The following is a 25,523-nucleotide window of genomic DNA, read 5'->3' as shown; positions in this document are numbered from 1 at the left end:
CACATACATGCCCACCATGCAAAACTGAATACGGCTTAATTGTTGAAAAATATGTACTGAAATAGACGACGGTCTGCTCATTTGAAAGAAAAATCAGATTCAAAGAAGATTAGAAGGGGATAAATACTTGGATTTGTCAACTGTCATGTGTGCTTCATTTTAAATGTTTACCGACCTTCTGGTGTCTGAGTAATTTGTGTCCAAATTGATTTATTCGAAGGTAACTTTTGACGTTTTCGCTAAGGTTACCTACGAATACCATGAAAAAAACGACTGTTCTCATTGTCTCATCATCTAGACAACATAATGATGGACCCTGGTATAAAGCTAATTGTAGTTGCCCTCAAACGAAAGGCCACAAGACGTAACTGACTCCAAGATGGACTTCACAAGTCTGCAATAACGGTTTTAAGCGAGTTGTGTGCAATTAAGCAAATTATAGTCACTTTAGTGCCTTTGTTTCTTACTTCAATACTCTTTCAACCGTTGTGAACCGACATTATTAATACATGATAGGGTCTAAAGTATCAATAAACGCACATAAAGAAAATGATACATTCAAAGTGCTTTATAAAATGAAGTTTTGATTGGGATATCCACCAAAAGTCTAATTCTTACCTACAAATACTGAAATGTTACTTACGAATACAGCATAATATATGACATGTGTAATGAAGTGTCCCTACCAATGGAAATTAATTGTCAAAAACTTTAAGCGGTACCCCAGGACACTATTATTACCCATATACGGATTCATTCAACAATTATTTATTATGTAAAGTTGCTGATTAACTACTTGTATATCAAAATGAAGTGGTCAAAATCTTGCTAAAAGCATCAAAAAAATTTTGATCTAAGGTAATAGCCTTTATTCATTTGGACGTACCATCTGAAAGAGATCTAAAACTACCATTTTATTAATTCATTACCATAATAGCAAACTTTAAACCTCTAAACTCAATATAGATATTGTTAAATCGCTCATGTTACCTACGAATACCCGGGTTTGTTCACCTTTTCATTGTATAAAGCGTTAGGTGTATGCTTATAATTCCTAATATTCTTGAAAACATATATCCTACTCGTTCTTATACAATGTGTAAATTGATTCATACTCATTTGATAAATAAAATACAGAAACTGACCTAAACTTCATTTTCAAAAGTAATAGCATAAATTGACTAAGATCATATTGATCGCGTTATAAAAATAAAAACAAATATTTTCTGGTTGAGCTAGCATTTTCCTGATACCCTGTGGTCTACATTACACGAAAAAAGCGTTAATGAGAATATTCCATTTGTTTTAGGTTGATTAGTATTGCGATAGTGAAAGAATCCTAGTGGTATTCGTAGGTAACATTGGGTTTTGATATCACATTTACTATCACACGTCCTGGATTTATTTTTCAAGATTAGTAATGGCACTTTTGGTTCCTATAAGGCCAATATGTCATCAATCAATGGGCAAAAGGAAAAAAAAATTGTGGAGGCATTTTTATTTCGGACTTTTATTTTTGGCCCGTGGACACTTTTGGTTGGATTCGACCATATATACATTAATATACAAAAAGAATGTTAAGAACTCTAACTCCACTGGCTTCCTATGTGATTTTCCTCTCATTCGTATTGAATGGGTGTATGGAGATTAATTTTGTTCTGAATACATTTGCTTTGTGGTTCTCTATATTATAATGGGGACTCTCTCTCTCTCTCTTTATATAAATTCCGTTTTTTATCAGATTTTATTTGTACTAGTGTCTCCTTTCTTGTTGTTGCAATGTTCTACATGCATATCGTCAGCCTACTACGATAATTGCCTTTGTCATTTTTTGTATTTTCGACAACAAAGTACAAAAGATGGTTAAAACATGCATCAGTTACGTAATCACCCTAATTATTTCTGATAATTATTGTTAACTGCATACATATGTGTTATATGCGTTACAATGTTTATACACACAATACAGTAACATTATATATATACCCAGCAAACACAAAACGTTTTCGACATCATTCGCAAAAGGTTATAAAAGGTTGTCAGAAAACGTTTAAATGTCGGGTTATATAAAGGGTATATTAAGAGTATAAAACGTTTTCATAACCTTAAAAACATTTGTTGATAATCTACTGCTCAGCAAACAAAAATGTTTTACAAAGAACGTTTAAATGTCGGGTTATATAAAGGGTATAAACACGTTTTAATAACATTCCAAAACATTCTTGAAAACTTGATACAAAACATTCTAAACAGAATGTTATTTTGGTGTTGAAAAATATTTTGCAAAAAATGTTTGACCAAAATATTTGCAATAACGTTTAAACAAGTTTTCATGACCTTTATATAACCCGACATTTAAATGTTATTAAAAGGTTTTGAAAAAACATTTTAGAACATTTCTGTGTTTGCTGGGTTCAAATATTTTAACATAATGTTATATAATTATTGACACAATATTTGGCTAAAATGTTTGCACAAATAGTTTACAATAACATTTTTTGAAAACATTAAAAAATATTGTTGTAGTGTGTTTTCATACAAAACGTTTTAAAACGTTATCATGACCTTTATATAACCCGACATTTAATGTTATTAAAACGTTTTTACCTAAACCAAAAGCCCAAATATAACTTATTTAAAACGTTTTTAAAACGTTTTTGTGTTTGCTGGGTAATAAACAAGGTATGTTTGTTATTTAGTCCTCTGGTATACATTATCATATGTAGCTCCATGCATGTGTACCATTCGGTTTTAAATACACTGGGTGGATATGCGTCCATGATTGTGAAAATCAAATATTTATTTCTACACCTTATACTACATGTATTGTTTGCCAGCTTATAAAGTATTAATTAAACGTTTGCTTTCAATTACCTTGATCATCGAAAAATCATTACGTTGTGCTGCTAGAACTACCGGTGTTACGTCAGGATGGAAATCGTCGTTATCGCAGTGGCAATCCAAGACAGCTTGTCGCTCATCTGGAGTCTGCATATACACACACACATAAAAAACAAAGTTGCAAAAATAATAAAGCTATATATAAGGAAGTCTACAGTTTGTGTCCGCGTAGACTGACTGTAGGACGTCTAGGTCTATATATTCGACATTGGTGAGTGATACAAGGAAAGCAAAACGATTTTAAAGGCAAAATATCACCGTTTAACGATGGTAAATTAACAAACCAGCTTCTATATCTTTCGGTTAATAGCAAAACCAATTTTTCTCAATGTATGCCATTTAATGCAAGGTTATCTTTGCATTACAGTGGCGAGCATTAGGGTGTTCGTGCTGGCGTATAATGTGGGGTACATTGTACGAAAAAGAGAAAAAGAGAGATGGAGAAAAACACGAGACAGAAGTGAGATGGGGGAATGAATTAGGATAGCGACTTTGGCGAGGGAGAGAGGAACCTCTAAAACACATAAAGAAACAGAAAAGTTCAAAATCAGATTTATTGCATTATAAAATTCATTATCCAAGAATTTTAAAAATCTAACGACAGCGAAATAGATATATAAAGGCAAACATATGGCCTAACACTTTATTTATTTATATCTATTCAAGGTCCTTACTTGACAAGATGTGATAAAATCAATATTCCTACACGAAGATGGAAATAAGCATATGGTCTTTTGATGGGTTTCTAAACATAATCTGATCAAATGTTCCGTCCCTTTATTTTGCTATCAATAGAGAACTATTTGATTTGATTTATATAACATTTTATATAATTGGACATCAATTTCCGTTCAGGCATTGTGCAATATAAGCCACTAGTCTGCCTATTCTAATGGCATTCTAAAGGCATACTTCAATGTGTGTCTGATTGCCCTATATGATTACCTGTCAGAGTTGTTTACCGTTAATATACAGAGAGATTATCACCCGTGAAATGCTATGTTGTAGAACATTTGTATTGTGACGAGGACGAGCTCGTACTATTCATTTTTGTGTGTGTAATGTTGAGTTATTTGATGGGGAACATGTAGGAGGACGTGTTTTTGTAGGTTTTGCTTATGGGATATATTAATATTTGCGAAGGTGAGGGATGGACGGGTGTGTATATATGCCAGGTGCCCCCATCATGACCGGTGCCCCCTCGATTAGATCTTCGTACTTGTGGGCATTCGTATGCAAACTATTAACTCCGATGATATAAAGACTGCTCATTCGTCCATTTTCGTTCAATATTAGCATCACAGCAGTGTTTTTAAGGGGGTACTACACCCCTGTCATTGCCTGTGGTAAATGTGTGACTATTTTTGTATTTTTCTCAAAAACTAATAACACACTGGTAACAAAATTTATGTATATTATTGGGGCAAGGAATCCAATTATTACACTGAAATTTCCGTGACTCAAGACAAGCGGATCGGTAAATATGATAGGAAATGAGGTACATCCTAGCGGTACCTCATTTTTTATCATAAATAACGAACCTTTTGTCTTGGGTCACGAAATTTCAGTGTAGTAACTGGATTCCTTACCCCTATAATATACAAAACTTTTGTTACCAGTGTGTTATTAGTTTTTGAGAAAAGTGCAAAAATAGTCACAAATTTATCGAAGGGTGTAGTACCCCCTTAAAGACAAATACCCTAATTGAAAAGTTGCAGCTATTCGTATTGATTTGAAGTCAGCGCGGAAGATAACGATGGGTTTTACGTGCCACAACGCTTGTGTAATAACCATTGATCGCTGTAAATTGCAACTTTAACATTTGGTCATTTTTATTTAAAAGCACTACTGTGTTGTTAATAGTGAACGACAATGGACAAATGTGGTACCAAAATGCACGCAAATAAAGCATCCTTCTTTCTATGTTGAAATATTGTGAAGATAATTAGTTCTGAAACCATTAGACGTATTTATAACAGCTGCGTTACTTTTTGTGCAGACTTTATTACATGACAACACATCAATACAACAAGAACCTCGTACATAACGAACACCTATACAAGTCATGGATCTGAAAACATTGTTAACGAAGTCCTATATCCTTCTTACCCCTGTATACGGGCCTGTATACCAATTCCATAGTTCACGTCAAGTTCGGTTGGGACGTCAATGCCCTTCCGCGGTGTGTCTTTGTACACGTGCATGAGATTAACTTTACGCTATGACAAGACAGCAACAGAGTAAATATGCGTAATGCAAGGGGTTGTGTGACTGTGGTTGGGTTGTGTGTGGGTGGTGTGGGTGAAGGAAGAAGGGTGTGGGTGAATTGAAATGTTACTTATTAATAAATAATTATCTTTTTCGTGACGGCATCAGAGGCCCATGAAGAACGCAAGATCCTCTACATATCATGTTTTTTCCTCGCAACACAATTAATTACGCCCTGCAATAACACACATAACGCGGTTCACGTACCTGTCACAAGCTAAGTTAACATGGTTAATACAACACAAAATTCTTTAAAATCTGGTACCACCCTTCCCAAGAGACCCAGTCTACAATCTACGTCATGATATAATTTTATTAATCCGTAATTAATATTTAATTAGCTTTACAAATAACATTAATGTACGTTATAAGGAAAACTGAACTTTCATTAGCACTCCTTTTATATCACAGAACATTCTAACCCTTTAATCTTTAGCATCATTAAGCCCGAAGACACGCTTTCACGCAAACATGAAAGTCTATATGTGACGTGTCATGTCAAAAGGAGACACTTTTGGGCAGGGTCGTAAATGGAGAAATAGCCAAAAATCTAGCCAGGGGTGATTTTTTCACAATTTGGGTTTCTTGCGAATTTGTGATGTTATTAGTGTTAAAAATATTATCTGATAGTTTCAGACTGGAATATAACTGGCATCTTGCATTGTTCGAGACATTTTTCAAGGTAATTCCTACGCTCAACATTGTCAATAATATTTTTAAAGGCCGATATCTCAATTTCCAATTTTATAATAACATAACTTATGAACTCAATATCTTCGCTTAGGAATGTCCGATTTCATTGGAGAAAACGGCGTTGTGCGGCAAAATATCTCTATATTTAAGATATGTAAAAACCTCAAAATTGATAACCTGCCCAAAAGTGTCTCCTTTTGACATGGCACGTCACATATTACCAAAGGTCTTGTTTAATTTTGATCATCCTCACGGCAGTAACAGTTTTTTGCGTTTTTCCCCAGGGCATTTACATAGTGTGTAGATGATACTGCATCATGAGGGACTTGAACATGAATAAATCAATGTGTACCTTTTTAATGTTACAACCGCCGATGACACATACTCGTTTTGCAAAGAGCATGTTAACTATCAAAACATTGTTGGAAAGTAATATGAGCGAGCGAGGGAAGTGAGAGTATATCACCACTTGGTAAGAGGCTGGAATGAGGAGCCCTTTGCTTTGTATAAGTAAATGCCGACAACACTTATGATGTCTGACTGCACTTAATGGGAGTCATGGCTTATTCCACATACCGGTAAATCTTGACACAGACTCTAGACTCTATTTTGTATAATATTAAAGTTGGAGTTAAATATGGCACATAAACCTAAAGCATAAAATATTATTAAATACAAAGATTAAAACAGGAGCAACTTTTACTGACTAGTTTGACGGGTTCGCTTTTCATGGTCGAAAAACATCATCAGAATATTGATTCATGGTCACAATAACATATTATTATTGTTGTAACAGAATATACAAACTGTTTAAGTGGCGACCAATTCAGGGGCAGTTTATGATTCATTTGTGGAATGAGCAACATCAGTTATGTGAATATCTGGAAATGGTCAATCCCTCATTTCAAATTATAAGTTTTGGTTTCTCTTTTGTTCAGAAACCATAAATCAAGGGATTAAAAAGTAGAGCAGATCTGGGGTATATAACCAGGAGTATATAATAGCCTATTGTGCTAACATAATTGTTATCATGAGTATCGGATATCTATTCCCGCGGGTGACAGTTGATGCACTCTGTCGTACTTTCATGTCACCGTATAATTACACCCCGAGTTCTAGGCCTGGAAATCCTGCGCTTTTATTGAGGGGTGGGGTGGGGCATTTGTTTGTTTGTATGTATGAGACATAAACGATGCATGGAGGTGATTTAATTATGAATTAGTTTATTATCCCCGGTAAGCACAAACCAGTTGACCCACACCTCTTACCTAGGCTCCCCTCTTCCCCGCCTATATAACCTCCGCTTCCCTAAGTATCTCCTGCTCCCCCACAAAATATCAATTTTTAATAATTTACCATAAAATGCATTTTGCATCGCCGATTTAAAAATAATCAAAATTGATTATATTCATATCAGAAGGACATTCCTCCGATCAGAATACAATTTGATATGTCTGATGTGCACTCATGTCCCACAAAAAAATCCTGTGCAGACGTTGCAACCTGATCACTTAATGCTGTATCTGATCAAATGATTGTTCAAGGTCAGTAACATTTATATGCATTATAAGATTAAATTAGAGGTTACTGACTAGGTATAATTGTTTAAATCAAAAATATATGACAAATATCAAAGCACAAGCTGTTTCATTTCTTTCTTAACAATTCACAACATCCGATTGACCCAAATCCAACATAAGTAGAAAAACATAGAGGCAAACATACGATACACTGAACATTTTGATGACATTAACAGATACATTAATCTTCATTATGGGTAATATAAAGCCAAACAGATATCGAGCCACATATTTTTGATTATGTGCAATGAACCTAAGTGATTATGATTATAATTTTATGTGAAACATTTGCTTAGAGAAGAACATTTCGGCGATTAAAGGGTAAACAATAATCCATTCCAAATTCATTTCGAGTAACCTTCATTTTGTACAAGTGCTGTACGTGATGTGTTTTTGTCAGAGTGGCTCACTACAATATGAAGTATGACACTTTATTCTGCAACCTAATATTTCAGACAATGGTCAAGGTCCAAAAATCTGTAACCTTTTTGAAATGTTCCAATGTAAATATGGAATCTAACTAGCTCTAGACGTAGTGATATAACAAGATTAATTACCATAGCAAGGGGTCAACACTATTTTGAATTTATTGCGCTGCACTAGATGCACGCACCATTGATTATCAATATATCGATAGAATATAGGCATAAAACATAGATCGTAATTTTATAGCAATTTCATCGTATATTCTATGTAATTTCACATTATGCAGAGTCCATAAACTATTCACTCGCACTTGCACGATAAGTGTCTTTGAAAAGACCATGTTGACATGGTGTCTTCAGGAAAGAAAGTTACTAAGACCTAACTTTTGAGACCGTTTTTATGTTTGAAGGTGCAAAACTAACCATATGGTATGCTGTTATACCGCTGCGCTCAGAAATAACAATCATCAGGACAAATTGTAAGCAAATAGTTTCTGAGTTAGATTGACAGGTGACGTCAGACGGAAACTAGTAGTTTTAATTCAGTCTCCGATTAGAATTACAGAGTATAGCAGTTATGCACCTTTAATGCTCTTTAAAGTACGCGAAAGTTTACGATATATATAACATAAGCTCAACTGTTTTCTGTTTCAAGTATGAGTTTCAAGTATCAGACACACGATAACGATTGCCTCTTGTACCTGCATTCATGTCAAAATATTATCTTATTGATCCTTGCCTCCAACATAAGTAGAATAACATAGAAAACAAAATAAGATACATTGGACATTTTGATGACATTTCCAGATCCAGTGATTTATATATTGAGTTTATAAAGCCATTCAACACAGATATCATACCACATGATGTGTAACGCGTGAAGTGATCATTATCATTTTATGAGAAACACCATACCACATAATTACTTATGTGCAACGAGCTGACATGATTATCATTTTTATGCTTCTAAACAATTGAAATATTTTGAAATTGAAAGTATTTGCAAAAACTCATTCCGATTTAAAAATTTTTTTCTTGGATATATTTGAACGTTTTCACCGTAGAGCAGTTGGTGCCATTACAATGTTCCATCGAATGTACCACTTCCCTGGATGTACTATGGTAATGCTCTAGAGGTATTGTGCCAACTATTATCTGACCAGCTCCAGACTGACACTCGTCTTCGCCACTCCGTTTGATTCCAAGATCCAAGGTCTAACCTTGTTAGTCATGAACGGTCCTTTCTTCCATCTACACCCCCCTCATGGAATGCACTCCCGCCCCACATTTTAAGAATTGTGAAACAGGTCAGCTTCATAAATGAGGTTAACAGCTGTCCCAGGCGCCAACCCGTTAGCTTTACCGTAAACGCTAAGCTGATAATGTCTTGGTCATCGTGTAGCTTGACATTACAAAAAATTGTGTTGAGCATTAAAATAAGTATGAATCGAAATGTACTAGAAACGTTAGAATGAGCAACATCAATGCGGCTGAGGTCATGGTGGTGGTATGTCATTTCTGCCCAGCTCGGGTCTAGCCGGCCTCGTCTCGAGGCGTTACGGCGCCTGGGATAGTGTTCTTTTGCTTCTCAATTTATTTTTTATTCTGATCTCTGTAAGTCTTTTCAACCTACTGCTGCTGTTAGTATATCATATCACTAGTGGCCCTGCCGGTCATGGTTTAGGAAAACAGGAATAAACCAGACAAAATTGCTGATCCCAATTTTTATTTAGTAACTGCTCACAATAAACTACAAGTGCTCAAATCTATTAAAAACTCTATTTAGTGATCTTTCTCCCTGCAACAAACTAACTTGTTTGAAAATTGTGCCACTATCCCTGGCTGAGATCCCAAGCATCGCCTTTATGGACTCTCACAATCATGTTTGTCTGAGGTATATATGCGTATCCGACAAGCGATTTTCTCTTGTGTCTCAAGCATGTCAACATATCGGAGGCTCATCGCAATACTGCGCTCAGCGTCAATATAGCAGAGTGCTCAGTGCAATAGCTCCCATGGGGAATGTTGTGTACAAAAGGTATAAATGCAATCGTAATTATGAGTAACTCTACACAGAGGAGCTAGTGGGGATAAGGAAGAGTTACGCCTAAACCTCGATAATATCCCTACTATTAGAATAGCATAGACACATACATAAAATACATTTTGATGACATTTGCAGAAACAGGGATCTACATAATGAGGTTATTAAGCTATCCAACACAGATATGATTTCAATGTGTGTAACTATATAAAGGAATGGGTGCTTTGTGTCGGCGTGATAAATTATTGCTTGTTCCAATTACTTTACAATGTAGTATGTATCTGCATTTGTTAACACAATTGAATTATAATTAATTATGTTGTAATTTAAAAAGGAACAAAGTCATATTTACGTCTGGTAATACGTTTTTCCTGTTAGATATCTCCTCACCCGGAGGATATTGATTATGATTTGGTCAATAGTGCATTTATAAGCAGGAAAATAGTTACCGTCAAATTGCATACATAACGTTTTGCGTTTAACAACAGTTATCTAGGCTAATGGGTCATTCCAATTGAAATCCATACATCCCTTGTGGAAGACATGACCTTAATCTTAATCAGAGAATGTGAATTCAAATGGAGTTACCTAAATGGATGACTCCATTTGAAAGATACACTGCCTGTGTGAGAGATTAAGGTCGAGAATTCCATAGGGGGTATATGAATTTCAACTGGAATGGCCCAATTGATATCAAACATTTATTATCATAGCACAGACTTGTTAAGGATGAGTACGTTAATTGAAACTAAATAGAGCTTGAAAAATATAGAGGGTGCATAATTAGGAATAAAGAACCTGGTAAAACTAAATGGTGGAACTATGGCTCATAACGATCTCCTTCATTGTTTATCAAAATTAGTAAAACACTCGTTTAACTTTATGGCCACATTCCAGGGAGGTAAATAACATGTTAAAATGTTAAAACCCAGTAAATTATTTTGCCCACCCAGTAAATTCAACTTGCCCATTGCCCAAAAGTGCCCACCCAGTAAATTATTTTGCCCACAAAAAAATTGGGCACGATTATTATAATAATCATCATAAAACTAGTACGAAGGTGCATTTCTTGAAATCAACTTGCATTTTGAAAGTGATGTTGAATAATGAAAGTTAACATCTGCCAATTTATTCATTTACCATGTTTACAACTTCGGAGTAAGAATAGTTACCACACAGTGCACAATGGAAGCAATTTCCACATAAAACCACATGAGCCCATAAATTTGGATATTCTTGAATAAGGCATGTTTTTTATAGACTTGAAACATTAACTCAATCCAGATATACATTGCTCATTTCAAGTCTTTGAGCATGCACAAATAGGTTTGAGTAAAAGTCAAAACATTATTTCAGTGTAATACCAAATAAAAACATTACCCTTCCTATCTGCTTTTTCCCTACCTAGGAGTAATGGTGAGTGGTTATTAGTGTAAGATTTTTAAATGTCCAAAGTGAATTATAATATGATATAGCCTACAATTTTTCTTGAAAGTTGCAACATGAATATGGTAACCTATCTATATGAATTTAGGGGGAGGGTAAAGGCCACTTTTTACATCAAAGCCAACTTCCACGCAAAACCAGGTCTACATTTCTGAAAATTCAAACGCCTGAATGCCATTAATTATCACTGCCCACCCAGTAAATTATTTTCCTTAATTTGAGGGCAAAAATAAATTAAATTATCCTTATTTACCTCCCTGCCACATTCTCCTGTGATATTCGAACAGGGTTTCTTTAAAACGGTTAGACAGAGCCTATAAAAATTATGTGGACTAAAAATACTTGATATGTTAGCATTTATCAATAAATTTGTGGTAAAAAGGCTACACAAGAGTGGGTTATGAAATAACATTGAACATAAAATTTGCATAAAAGGTGAATTTTTATAATTTTAATGCTCACTGAAGCAACATAAAAGCAGCATTGCCAACACACACTGTTAAATACGTCAGCGTTTTTGTTTAATTTTAATTTTTTTAACAGAAATCATTTTTGTACATAATATTTTGTATCATTCTATACACAAACGCGCTAGAAAACTATATGCAAATAAGCACTTTCCACGCTCTTCCTGTCGTGTGCATATTTTTGGAATGTTATGCTAATACTTTTACAAGGTGAATGTCACGTCCTATATGGTTGAATCCAACCAAAAGTGTCCACGGGCCAAAAATAAAAGTCGAAAATAAAAATGTCTCCACAATTTTTTCCTTTTGCCCATTGATTGGTGGCATGTTGGCCTTATAGGAACCAAAAGTGCCATCACTAATCTTGAAAAATAAATCCAGGACGTGTGATAGTAAATGTGACATCAAAACTCAATGTTACCCACGAATACCACTAGGATACTTTCACTATCGCAATACTATTCAACCTAAAACAAATGGAATATTCTCATTAACACTTTTTTCGTGTAATGTAGACCACGGGGTGTCAGGAAAATGCTAGCTCAACCAGAAAATATTTGTTTTTATTTTTATAACGCGATCAATATGATTTTAGTCAATTTATGCTAGTTTATTTTTGAAAATGAAGTTTAGGTCAGTTTCTGTATTTTATTTATCAAATGAGTATGAATAAATTTACATATTATATAAGAACGAGTGGGATATCTGTTTTCACGAATATTAGGAATTATAGACATACACCTAATGCTTTATAAAATGAAACCCGGGTATTCGTAGGTAACATGAGCGATTTAACAATTTCTATTGAGTTTAGAGGTTCAAATTTTGCTATTATGATAATTAATGAATAAAATGGTAGTTTTTAGATCTCTTTCAGATGGTACGTCCAATTTTTACCTTAGATCAAAAATGTTTTGATGCTTTTAGCAAGATTTTGAACGCTTCATTTTGATATACAAGTAGTTAAACAGCAAATTTACATAATAAATAATTGTTGAATGAATCCGAATATGGGTAATAATATTGTCCGGGGGTACCGCTTAAAGTTTTTGACAATTGATTTCCATTGGTAGGGACACTTCATTACACATGTCATGTATTATGCTGTATTCGTAAGTAACATTTCAGTATTTGTAGGTAAGAATTAGACTTTTGGTGGATATCGCAATCAAATCTTCATTTTATAAAGCACTTTGAATGTATTATTTTCTTTATATTCGTTTATTGATACTTGAGACCCTATCATGTATATTTAATGTCGGTTCACTGTGGTTGAAAGAGGATTGAAGTAAGAAACAAAGGCACTAAAGTTACTTTAATTTGCTTAATTGCACACAAATCGCTTAAAACCGTTATTGCATACTTGTGAAGTCCATCTTGGAGTCAGTTACCTCTTGTGGCCTTTCGTTTGAGGGCAACTTTACAACAATTAGCTTTATACTAGGGTCCGCCACTGTGTTGTCTAGATCATGAGATAATGAGAAAAGTCGTTTTTGTCCATGGTATTCGTAGGTAAACTTAGCGAAAACGTCAAAAGTTACCTTCGAATAAACCAGTTTGGACACAAATTACTCAGAAACCAGAAGGTAGGTAAACGTTTAAAATGAAACAAACATGACAGCTGACAAATCCAAGTATTTATCCCCTTCTAATCTTCTTCGAATCTGATTTTTCTTTCAAATGAGCAGACCGTCGTCTATTTCAGTACATATTCTTCAACAATTAAGCCGTATTAAGTTTTGCATGGTGGGCATGTATGTGAATTCGCAACTTTCATTGACATATGTTTTGATAGCAAACATACAGGCCTTCGTTATGTACCAATATGGGCATTGGCATGAATGGCGGTGTTTCACAATACTGTCATGATGTCAAATTGTATTCGTAGGTAACATTCGGTTATCGAAATTTACCGACGAATACTTGCTTTTATTGTTGACATCTCAGAAATATTTAAACGCAGGTTATTGAAACTTAGTAGAAATAAAGAGTGTATTATCATGCACCTATTGCTTAACTATTGTTTACTATTCTCTCAGTTTATGGAAATGACACAGCTTTTAACATGTATTCGGAGGTAATGCATATTTTTTACCAAACCTACCTTTGTGCCATTTAGAATTTCTGGGAGCTAAACACAATAATAAAGATGTCCGAATGCAATGCATTTCAGTATTGGACATATCAAAGCTTGTATCAATTGCGCATTTATTAGTGATTTTCATTTTTAAAGATATATCTAGTGCTATGAAAAATTGTATTCGTAGGTAATGTAAAAATATACCACTCAAAAAATTATCACAAAAAAATTCATAATTATGTACAAATATGTGAAAAATTGAACAGCCAATCTTTGAATACACACCTTTCAGGAAATCAATTTAGATTCAATCCAATGACTTCTTTTCATAACTGATTTAGATGTTTTTAAAAATGCTTTAAGAAATATTTTGAAAAAATGGTTAAAAATAGCATGTTTTGGGGTCTCTGTGTCTAAGTTTTTCACAGAAGGTGGTCTTATTATGTATGGCGCGAAGCGTATGATCAAGGCGAATAAACACAATACAAAACGAATGCCAATTGATTAATACTTTTAAGTTATGGCCCTGAACATGCCGTGTACACTTTTCGTTGGATTCGACCATATGCATCAGTGAACATAAACATAAAGAGGAAAAAGGAGCTTGAAATTCTGTTTAAAAAATTGAAAACTGTTAACAGCCAACCCGCCTATGTTGAAATAAATACCCATATTGTCATGTACAAACCGACAAAAAGACACACAAATGACACAGGAAAAGATATTTCCCTTCTTTTTATAATACTGCTACAAACAACATCAAAATGACAACGTCATGAATAAACGTTTACATCAACAGTAGCAGTAGCAAGACACAAAAACCGCCATCTAATTCTAAAACTAAGGGAGCTTGTCCCCTTTCAGTTATACCATTGACCATTAAGTAATTTTAATTACAGTACCAACATATGAAATACAGTGCGCAAGGAATTGAGATACCAGTTATGTTCATCCCTGTATATCCTAAGCAAAGCCAAATATGTCAAAACTAGAACAAGCAGCCAATACATTCTGATTTAAGCATGCATGCTTACTTTGCTTGAGCATTTTGAGTTTGCTCCCATTAAACCCAAGCCTGTCTCCACACAGAGCCATCGTTTAAACAAAAAATAAAAATAAACAAACAAACAAATAGGGCAAATTCAGGCTCACGTAGCATGGCGAGCCACCCTGTTCTTACGCGTGCTGTATCTAATTGCCATGTAACGCTACATTTAGCAACCTCATTTAGGTTCTCATAATTTTATTTATATCAAAAAATATGCACACGTGCTAATCTCAATCATATAGCGTTTTGATCTGAGCGTAGATGTAATTTTATATTTTTCACATTTACTACATGTTCTAGCCCAGAAACCATTTATATTGGTAGAGTAGTTGCTGAATAGTTACCATAACGTTACGTTGCTACGTTACCTTGTGAAGGTATCTTTTTATCGACACACCCTGTATTGTCATGTAACGCACAATTTTATTTATCAAATGAGTATGAATAAATTTACATATTATATAAGAACGAGTGGGATATCTGTTTTCACGAATATTAGGAATTATAGACATACACCTAATGCTTTATAAAATGAAACCCGGGTATTCGTAGGTAACATGAGCGATTTAACAATTTCTATATTGAGTTTAGAGGTTCAAATTTTGCTATTATGATAATTAATGAATAAAATGGTAGTTTTTAGATCTCTTTCAGATGGTACGTCCAATTTTTACCTTAGATCAAAAATGTTTTGATGCTTTTAGCAAGATTTTGAACACTTCATTTTGATATACAAGTAGTTAAACAGCAAATTTACATAATAAATAATTGTTGAATGAATCCGAATATGGGTAATAATATTGTCCGGGGGTACCGCTTAAAGTTTTTGACAATTAATTTCCATTGGTAGGGACACTTCATTACACATGTCATGTATTATGCTGTATTCGTAAGTAACATTTCAGTATTTGTAGGTAAGAATTAGACTTTTGGTGGATATCGCAATCAAATCTTCATTTTATAAAGCACTTTGAATGTATTATTTTCTTTATATTCGTTTATTGATACTTGAGACCCTATCATGTATATTTAATGTCGGTTCACTGTGGTTGAAAGAGGATTGAAGTAAGAAACAAAGGCACTAAAGTTACTTTAATTTGCTTAATTGCACACAAATCGCTTAAAACCGTTATTGCATACTTGTGAAGTCTATCTTGGAGTCAGTTACCTCTTGTGGCCTTTCGTTTGAGGGCAACTTTACAACAATTAGCTTTATACTAGGGTCCGCCACTGTGTTGTCTAGATCATGAGATAATGAGAAAAGTCGTTTTTGTCCATGGTATTCGTAGGTAAACTTAGCGAAAACGTCAAAAGTTACCTTCGAATAAACCAATTTGGACACAAATTACTCAGAAACCAGAAGGTAGGTAAACGTTTAAAATGTGAAAAATTGAACAGGCAATCTTTGAATACACACCTTTCAGGAAATCAATTTAGATTCAATCCAATGACTTCTTTTCATAACTGATTTAGATGTTTTTAAAAATGCTTTAAGAAATATTTTGAAAAAATGGGTAAAAATAGCATGTTTTGGGGTCTCTGTGTCTAAGTTTTTCACAGAAGGTGGTCTTATTATGTATGGCGCGAAGCGTATGATCAAGGCGAATAAACACAATACAAAACGAATGCCAATTGATTAATACTTTTAAGTTATGGCCATGAACATGACGTGTACACTTTTCGTTGGATTCGACCATATGCATCAGTGAACATAAACATAAAGAGAAAAAAGGAGCTTGAAATTCTGTTTAAAAAATTGAAAACTGTTGACAGCCCAACCGCCTATGTTGAAATAAATACCCATATTGTCATGTACAAACCGACAAAAAGACACACAAATGACACAGGAAAAGATATTTCCCTTCTTTTTATAATACTGCTACAAACAACATCAAAATGACAACGTCATGAATAAACGTTTACATCAACAGTAGCAGTAGCAAGACACAAAAACCGCCATCTAATTCTAAAACTAAGGGAGCTTGTCCCCTTTCAGTTATACCATTGACCATTAAGTAATTTTAATTACAGTACCAACATATGAAATACAGTGCGCAAGGAATTGAGATACCAGTTATGTTCATCCCTGTATATCCTAAGCAAAGCCAAATATGTCAAAACTAGAACAAGCAGGCAATACATTCTGATTTAAGCATGCATGCTTACTTTGCTTGGGCATTTTGAGTTTGCTCCCATTAAACCCAAGCCTGTCTCCACACAGAGCCATCGTTTAAACAAAAAAAATAAACAAACAAACAAATAGGGCAAATTCAGGCTCACGTAGCATGGCGAGCCACCATGTTCTTACGCGTGCTGTATCTAATTGCCATGTAACCCTACATTTAGCAACCTCATTTAGGTTCTCATAATTTTATTTATATCAAAAAATATGCACACGTGCTAATCTCAATCATATAGCGTTTTGATCTGAGCGTGGATGTAATTTTATATTTTTCACATTTACTACATGTTCTAGCCCAGAAACCATTTATATTGGTAGAGTAGTTGCTGAATAGTTACCATAACGTTACGTTGCTACGTTACCTTGTGAAGGTATCTTTTTATCGACACACCCTGTATTGTCATGTAACGCACAATTTAACAAATTCATTAGCTCTTCATACATTAAAAATAACATGAACATCTGCAATAGCTAAACATTTTAACATAAATAATATGTGTTGCTGCTGTAATTACGTTTAATGCAGAACATTAAAGTTTAGTACCCTCATTTACCAATATCTAAATTCCAAGGTCATTAGGACGGATGTCACGTAACATTTCTGCTGTGCATTTTTAAACATCTTTATTAAAATCGAAAAGCGCATTATTTTGCAGAAATATTTTGAATGATAATTAATGATGCGAGATTGGTATCGTTCGATTGGTAGGAAAATTTAGAACAATGCGGCGATCATTTATGTCTGTACATACAATCCGTTTCGGGTAATTAATTACTATTGTACAATATACATGTAGCGTGGTAACTGTGCTGTGGCTCCAGAAGTAAATGTCATTGGTATAGATCAGCGAGATTGGGATTTATCAGTAAATAAACTATGGTAAATTTGCCTGCCGCAAAATAGACCATTTACCAACAGCTATAATTCCAAGGTCATTAAGACGGATGTCATTTAACATTTTTGTTATGCACAGAACATTAAACCCAGGGGGGCCACTGGTCATTGACCAGGGGGTATCATGCGTGGCCAAAGATTCAAGTAAAAAGAGTCTTTTATGTGTCTATTATGTTTGGTAAAGATGGTAATTATCTGAGGAATTTAATTATTGTGTTAGGAAAGTTTCATATTTACAAATCAAAAATGAACGAAAGGAAACACGATTTGATCATTTTTAAACAAGAACTGAAGTATTATTATAATACGCTAAAGTGTATGGCTTCTTGCAATTTAAAAACACACATTTTTGATAAACTTTGGGAAGGCTGGGTAAACATTGTCACGTAAGCCTTGTATAACCCTTTTCATATATTTCATGTTAATACAATTTCTTTTCCTGCCCTGTAATAATTATCTATGCCTTTAGAAATAATTTCTTCATTGTATACCATTAAATATTCATTGTTGTTTGTGCTATATTATTTTTTTTCTCTCTAAAAAATCCGGTAAATTTTATACTTGTATAGCATTGGTAATGTAAGATGTGTTGTGGGAGCTGGTGGATCCATTTTGTATGTTTTTTCTTTCCCACCACCAGCTCCAAGTACAGGAATAAAATTTACGAAAAAAAAAAAAAAAAAAAAAAAAGTCTTTTTTCATGATCAGACACTGCACTTACGTATCGTGAATAGGGTATCTAAAACAAGGAAATTTTAAGAATAGGGGTATACCTTGTACAAAACATCACAGTGTTGGGGGTCCTTTGAAACAAATGTAGCATGGAATAAAGGTTAAAAGTTATGAACTTTTGAATTTGTGTTTTCCCGGTTGTTATGAAGGGTTTTAGAGTCAAAAAATGACTGATTTACTTGTTTCTAATGGGGGCAAAAATAATGTCAATTCTTATTTAGGGTATAAAATTGCACTTGTTATACTTGCTTAGGGGTGTATTTTCAGACCTCGTATATACTTGTTTAGGGTGCTATTTGGGACTTCGTGGCCATGCATGATACCCCCTTGTCAATGACCAGTGCCCCCCACCCCCCGGGACATTAAAAATATCTTAATCGGATAATACTTTCAATGATAATTAATGATGCGATATTTCTACTGCAAGGAAAATCGTTCTCTTGGTAGGAAAAGCTAGAATAACGCGGCGATGATTTAACAATAGAAATAACCTCCTTTAAACACAACCATTTGTACATTCCGTTTTGGGTAATGAAACGAACCAGTGTACAATATAGCGTGTTAACTGTGTCGCCTCCAGACGTAAATGTCATTGGTATGGATAGGGATTTATCAGTAAGCTATTGTAAAATTGTCTGCCTAAAATAGATAGCCCTACATTATGAAGACCTGAGCGCAAGGAGACCGTAAGTCCATGTGGCCCCTCAACATGTATACACTAAAGTTACGTATAGTTTTTAGGATTTTATAATGTTTAATACATGTTCCAGGGTGAAAACAGCTTGGAAAGTTGTGAAATATTTGTTTTGGCCCCTGAACATGCATAAAACATTACCAAACTATACGAAACTATACGTAGCTTTAGTGTATACATGTTGAGGGGCCAAGTTGACGCAGGATGAAACATGAGATGTAACGCTGTTTTTAAAGATTTAGGAATGATTAGCGATGATCAAATAGCTAGATATGATTACAATTAATTACAAAATGTCATTTTACTTTTCTTAATGCATTGGTTTGAATTTAGGGTTGAACATTTTAATATATCTATACGATAAGTAAGATAACGGGGATAACGTTACACTGTAGAGATAATTACGTACGTATTATAGGATACAACGTTGTTTGGTTGTAACATTTAATTTGCAAAGGAATACACTATTTCATCCTCAGAGTTAGTCTTGGGTTAATGATATATAACAGAAAATATATTCATAAATTATTTATTAATCTTGTGTAGAAATTGAGGACGCTAATTATTTTGATTATAACGTTAATTTCATTATTGGTATCATGGGGTTTTTCACCCTAGGACGAGGGTTAAAATATTGTGTGATACAGTACTTTGTTCATCAAGAAATTAATTCTTTGTTATTTATCTTTAACAAGTTGGAAAATCAATTCAGAACATTTGGAAACAAGCTTGTATTTAAACACTGAGGTTTTTTTTTTAAAAGAAAGCTTACCTCTAGTTTCAAGGCATATTCACAGATCTTTTTGACGGTTTCAAGGTACCCAACATCTACGGCTCTTAACAGGGCATCGCCAACATGGACATCACGCATCAAAAGTTGGTCGACTATCACTACATTAAGAAAAAGAGAAAGGAAGAAAAGAAGATTAATTTGTATATTTTACACACAATAAGTAGAAAAATGTAGGTCAAGTGTTATAAGAAACGGTATTACTATTAGAGACCGGAGCTCCCAATGCTCACTGGTGTGTGTAGTCATGAACATATATACACCAGGCACAAAAAGAAACTCGTCAGGTATATTCATCCTTTCTGTTCAATAACTTGATAATTTTGGATTATTCTGAAATATACATTTTGTTAATTGGACTTTTCTTTCTCATTTGACACCCTGCTCGTGAACATAGAGCAAGAATTGACCAAGATATGCGCTTCCAAACTCTCAAACCCCAAAATAAAAAGTTGCAATTTTAACGATTCAATTGTGCCTGTTACACTGTGTGCTTTATTGATTGGCCCGTGCTGATTGTGTGCAATACAACGATGCGTTCCCATTGAAAATCGTTGAAAATGCAACTTTTGATTTTGGGAATTGAGGCTTTGGGGGCGCATATCTTGGTCAATTCTTGTTCGTTTTTCACGAACAGGGTGTCAAATGAGAAAGCAAAGTCCAATTAACAAAATGTATATTTCAGAATAATCCAAAATTATCAAATTATTGAACAGCAAGGATGAATATAACTGACGAGTTTCTTTTTGTGCCTGGTGTATGTTGGGCTACACATGCTACAAGGTCAAGAAACAATCCCTGACAATAAACTGATATATCATTTTCAATTTAGGTAGGGTTCTTCATTCGCGATACCGACGGCAACTTCTTTGAATGTTCAATTAGTGGACTTAAGATTTATAACCCGAGTCATTTAACGCCTTACTTGAGCGCTTGTAGTGCACTGAAAATATCTGTTGGTTGGTAAAACAAAGGTTAAAGATGTATTGAATACTTTTGCATTTCTTCGTTGTGACATTTCTCATGTTTCAGGTATCGTAAGTGATTTTTGCGAGGTTGTTGCTACGTATATCATGTATGTTAATTATGAAAACGAAATGATATCTGGTATTAAATAAACGAGTCATTCCGCTTTATCGCGTCACTATACTAGAACATTACCAAAGTGGATAGCTCTTTGACCGAAAGACGTATCTTCTCTAGGTGATTGTAATTGTGTGGTTGCATGTGATAAGCATCGATACAATTAATCTTGGAGATAAAATCAAAATTCATTGAGTTAAGCCTTGATCACCAACCAAATTCCTATATGTTTCAGATTGCCCCAGATATGCAAGTGCTTGAAGAAATTAACCTATTTCCATGGGCCTACATTCTTACATTAACATGATTAATATTCCTCATATACTTAGGCGGAAAATATGATATTCTAAACATTGTGGAAATCGTAAGCTTTTATTGTCAAATGGAGCTTTTGCCTGAAGTACGAATTTGAAATTTGAACTAACCATAAGAGCGCATCAAATTAGGGTAGAACCTGTGGGTACGTTATCTGTCTCATAGCTGCGTGTACTATGTTATGGTAAAATACGTGTTATAATAATTATATGGTTCCGAGAAAAAAGATCGTTGGGGAGTTCATCAGTGAATGCTTGACCAGTACAATGCACATGTACATTATAATGCTAGTAAAAAATGCTAAAGGACATAAAATACGTTGTGACGATATTAATATCATTAACGTATGTTCGTTATTTCATGCACGGTTACGTACGGTTTGATGGAATTTGGGTCAGGTGCAATTATGCATGTAACAAGCAATTACAGAATATGATAGCAGGACTACCTTTAGATTTTCTGCATGATGTAGCTTTGTCTCACATTCTATATAATGCAATACAGAGCAAAGTTTCTTAAAGTTTGGTTTATGGTTAATTTCAACGTGTATTTAACGGGTCACGATGGATTTAACGGATGCCATTTCAAAATGTGGACTTGTGTGGACTTTCACACCATTTAAAGTGTACTACCAAGCAACGTGTATTTTTAACGTGTAAGTAAGCCAAGGGGATGACTGGCTACTGTGGTATTGTGGCGATCGACATATGGGTCGCTTGGTTCTGGGCCGCTGGATTACGATTGATTAGAAATGTCTTTCAACTTGCCATTTTCTTATTGTTTCTATCTTTATACCTGCACTTTTTATAAAACTTATATTTTTATATTTTCGAAATGTTTATCAAAGAATTTTTTTTCTCACAATAAGTGTTAAAAATGATATGGCAGGGGCAATGTCTTTCTAATGTTAGACAATTAACTAAAAAGCCGTTGCAATATAATATATATGGCTTGCGGATCGTGAGTCAAGACCCATGTTATATCAAAACAAATTTGTTGGTGTTTACCGGGCCCAACCGAGGATATACTTAATTTATTGTTGTTAATGAGTTATGTACGTTTTACAAAAGTGTTGTTGTTTCAGCCCTCTTTACAACATAACTCAAGAACCACAGGACCTACAAATGTATATCTGAGATATTTGAATTCTTCTGCACGCTCGCTATGAATTGAGCAATGCAAATTTTGCTAAATCTCACTACCATTCGCAAGATGCTGTGAACTACTTTTTTTCTGCTGCTTCGACCAACAATACATCGTATAACCTCAAAGCGTGTCTAGCCATTGTGCAAATCACTTTGATGCTTTCAAGCATCATGGTTCTTTATGATTCTGCTCCGCTATATGAAATGGACAGGAAACGTACCGTCAATTTGTTTCCATGAAAAGAATCTGTCTCTATTATCATTTGCTCCTCAATTCATTTTTTAATATAGTAATTCCCTGACACGAATATAAACAATAATTCTATACGTATTGGCCATATGCCAATACATTGTCGAACTTATCAATCATAATTATAATACAGACATATTATATTCATTTTTATTAATTTTAGTCTCATCAATATTTCAAGTGACCTATAATTGTAGTACTCATGGCCTGGTTGCGAGTACAATATATGGTTACACTTTTTTTTAAATGTCCAATTCATATTAAAGTAACTCATATGTCTATGATTTTTTTCTATTCTGTCTATAATACTGCCATTCTGTCGGTTTCCCTTTTCTCATTTATGTGTATTTGCGGTCTCATTTTCCTTATTGTCTTTACTAGTTGTTTGCTAGTTGATGCCCTATATGTATTCAATGTTATTTGCATTAAAGTAGTCCAGCTCAGTTATTTCCTATGCCTAAACAAGCATATGTAGTGAACCCTATAATGTTCTTTAAAGAAAGGTTGTTCCTAATGCTTGTAGTATTACAGTTTGGATTAGGAATACCGTTCAACTCCAATGCACTTATATCTTTCTCAGCCGATCAATCATTTTTTATAACATTCGGTGAAACGACAGGTGAAACACAATAGACCACGTTCCAAATAATATATAATAATTATATAATATCGTCGTTGGGCAGGAAAAACCTCATGTGTCATTGACCCCTGATCATTTAAGGGAAGGTGTGCACCAAAAACACTTTTTCCTTTATTAAACTTGCTAGACACTTCATATATGTGACCATCCATCTCAAACCGCTCGTAAAGTCGGCAAATTGTATTTCGAGTTACAGTCCAAAATGTGCATCAAGCTTGTATTCATAATGTACCCAATAATTGTCCTACAAGTTTCTCATTTCAGTCCAGTCCGCACATCAATCTTTAATCCTATTGTTGAAGAGGATAATAAGCTTATACTTATAGTAAATAGCTTTAGTCTTTGTTTGCTATGGATGAATCTTGTTCAAGTGGTGGGTTAACCAACAATTAACAATGAGAGGACATTCCTGAACCTCGTTGACTTGGGGATGATTTGAAGTGACCGCCAATTATCACAATTTAATATTTAATACCAGCGTGATGTAGAAAAGAGAAATATTGTAGCACCAAAATAATGTACCCTTTTACTGAAGGAGCAAAGTTGAACAAGCCATAACTCCGCTTTTGGATATCGTTTGAAGTCAAATGATATATCATTGTAAAGCTCATGATATATATTTTGTAAACACGGAAGAAAACAAAATTGACCAGGGGCCGACTTTACGAGCGTTTCGATGTGGATAGTCACATATGGTGTCAAGGACACTTGGGTTGAATAAAAGCGAAAAATGAAAAAAATACCTAATATGCATATTTTATTGGCGGCCATCTTGGATTTTTTATTGTCGGATTTCAAAAGAGTCCAGGTACACAACGAAACATGTTAGAAACCTAATTCCTTTTTTAAATGAAAGATAATAAGCAAACTTATGGGTGTATTGGCACAATGTGTTACGTGTACATGTGTGTTTTGGGTCCAATAATCGTGTAAAAACAGAATTTTGAATAATATTGAGGGCGTCCATCTCAACAAATGTTATGATAATTATGGCTTTAACTGAAAATATCTGCTAGGGGGTTGGTACAACGAGGGTTAAAGAAGTATTGAATGCTTTTGCATTTCGTTGTTGTGACATTATCTCTTATCTTAGGTATCGTAAGTGATTATTATGGAGTTGTAAGCTTACGAAGTGATATCTGGTTTTTAATAAACGAGTCATTCCGCTTATCCCGTCAAATCGAAAATATACGCTAGAGCATTATCAAAGTGTATGACTCTTTGGCGGAAAGACGTATCTTCTAGGTGATTGTAATTGTGTGATTGCATGTGATATGCATCGATAAACCCAATGCATTGATTAATCACCTCAGGTTAAATAAGAAATAAATAAAACAATGGTCATCATCCATAGTCCTATATCTTTCAGATTAATCGTCTAGACGCATATTTTGCCCCAGATATGAAAATGCTTAAAGAAATTAACCTATTTCTGTAGGCCTACGCTCTTACATTAATATTCCTCATATGCTTGGGCGGAAATCGTAAGCTTTTGCCCGAAGTACGAATCTGAAATTTGAACTAACCATAAGAGCATAATTATTCGGGGAGAATCCGTGTTTCATAGCTGCGTGTACTAACTTACTATAATAAATACGTGTTAAAATGTATGGTTCGGAGAAAAAAAGATCGTTGGGGATTTGATTAGTAAATGCTTGACCAGTATAATGGCCAACATACAGCCTGTCTCAAAAAAATTGTGCAAGTGAAAAGCGCCATTTGTGGCAATTAGAAAATACCGTTGTGATATGATGCTTATATCAACGTCAAGGGCACATTAGCTCTCAAATACCGTTTGTTCTGTTCAATTTGCTTTTTTTTAATCTCGAGATATGTTTAGTTAAG

At 34.3% G+C, this 25,523-nt stretch overlaps 1 protein-coding gene across 1 annotated transcript in view; it reads right to left on the bottom strand.

The window, feature by feature from the left end:
* The window catches only part of LOC140144719 (transient receptor potential protein-like), a 75,932-nt gene that overhangs the window by 44,494 nt on the left and 5,915 nt on the right, over positions 1-25,523 (bottom strand). Inside the window, exons 2-3 of the mRNA XM_072166532.1 lie at positions 20,228-20,346; positions 2,875-2,988 (exon numbers count right to left, since the gene is read on the bottom strand). Coding sequence (XP_072022633.1) covers positions 2,875-2,988; positions 20,228-20,346 — 233 coding nt within the window. The remainder of the gene's footprint in view (positions 1-2,874; positions 2,989-20,227; positions 20,347-25,523) is intronic.

The sequence above is a fragment of the Amphiura filiformis genome, unplaced genomic scaffold (assembly GCF_039555335.1).
Source record: "Amphiura filiformis unplaced genomic scaffold, Afil_fr2py scaffold_75, whole genome shotgun sequence".
NCBI lineage: Eukaryota > Metazoa > Echinodermata > Ophiuroidea > Amphilepidida > Amphiuridae > Amphiura > Amphiura filiformis.
Note: the sequence above shows the minus strand (reverse complement) of the source record. Positions and strands in the feature narration are given on the sequence as shown.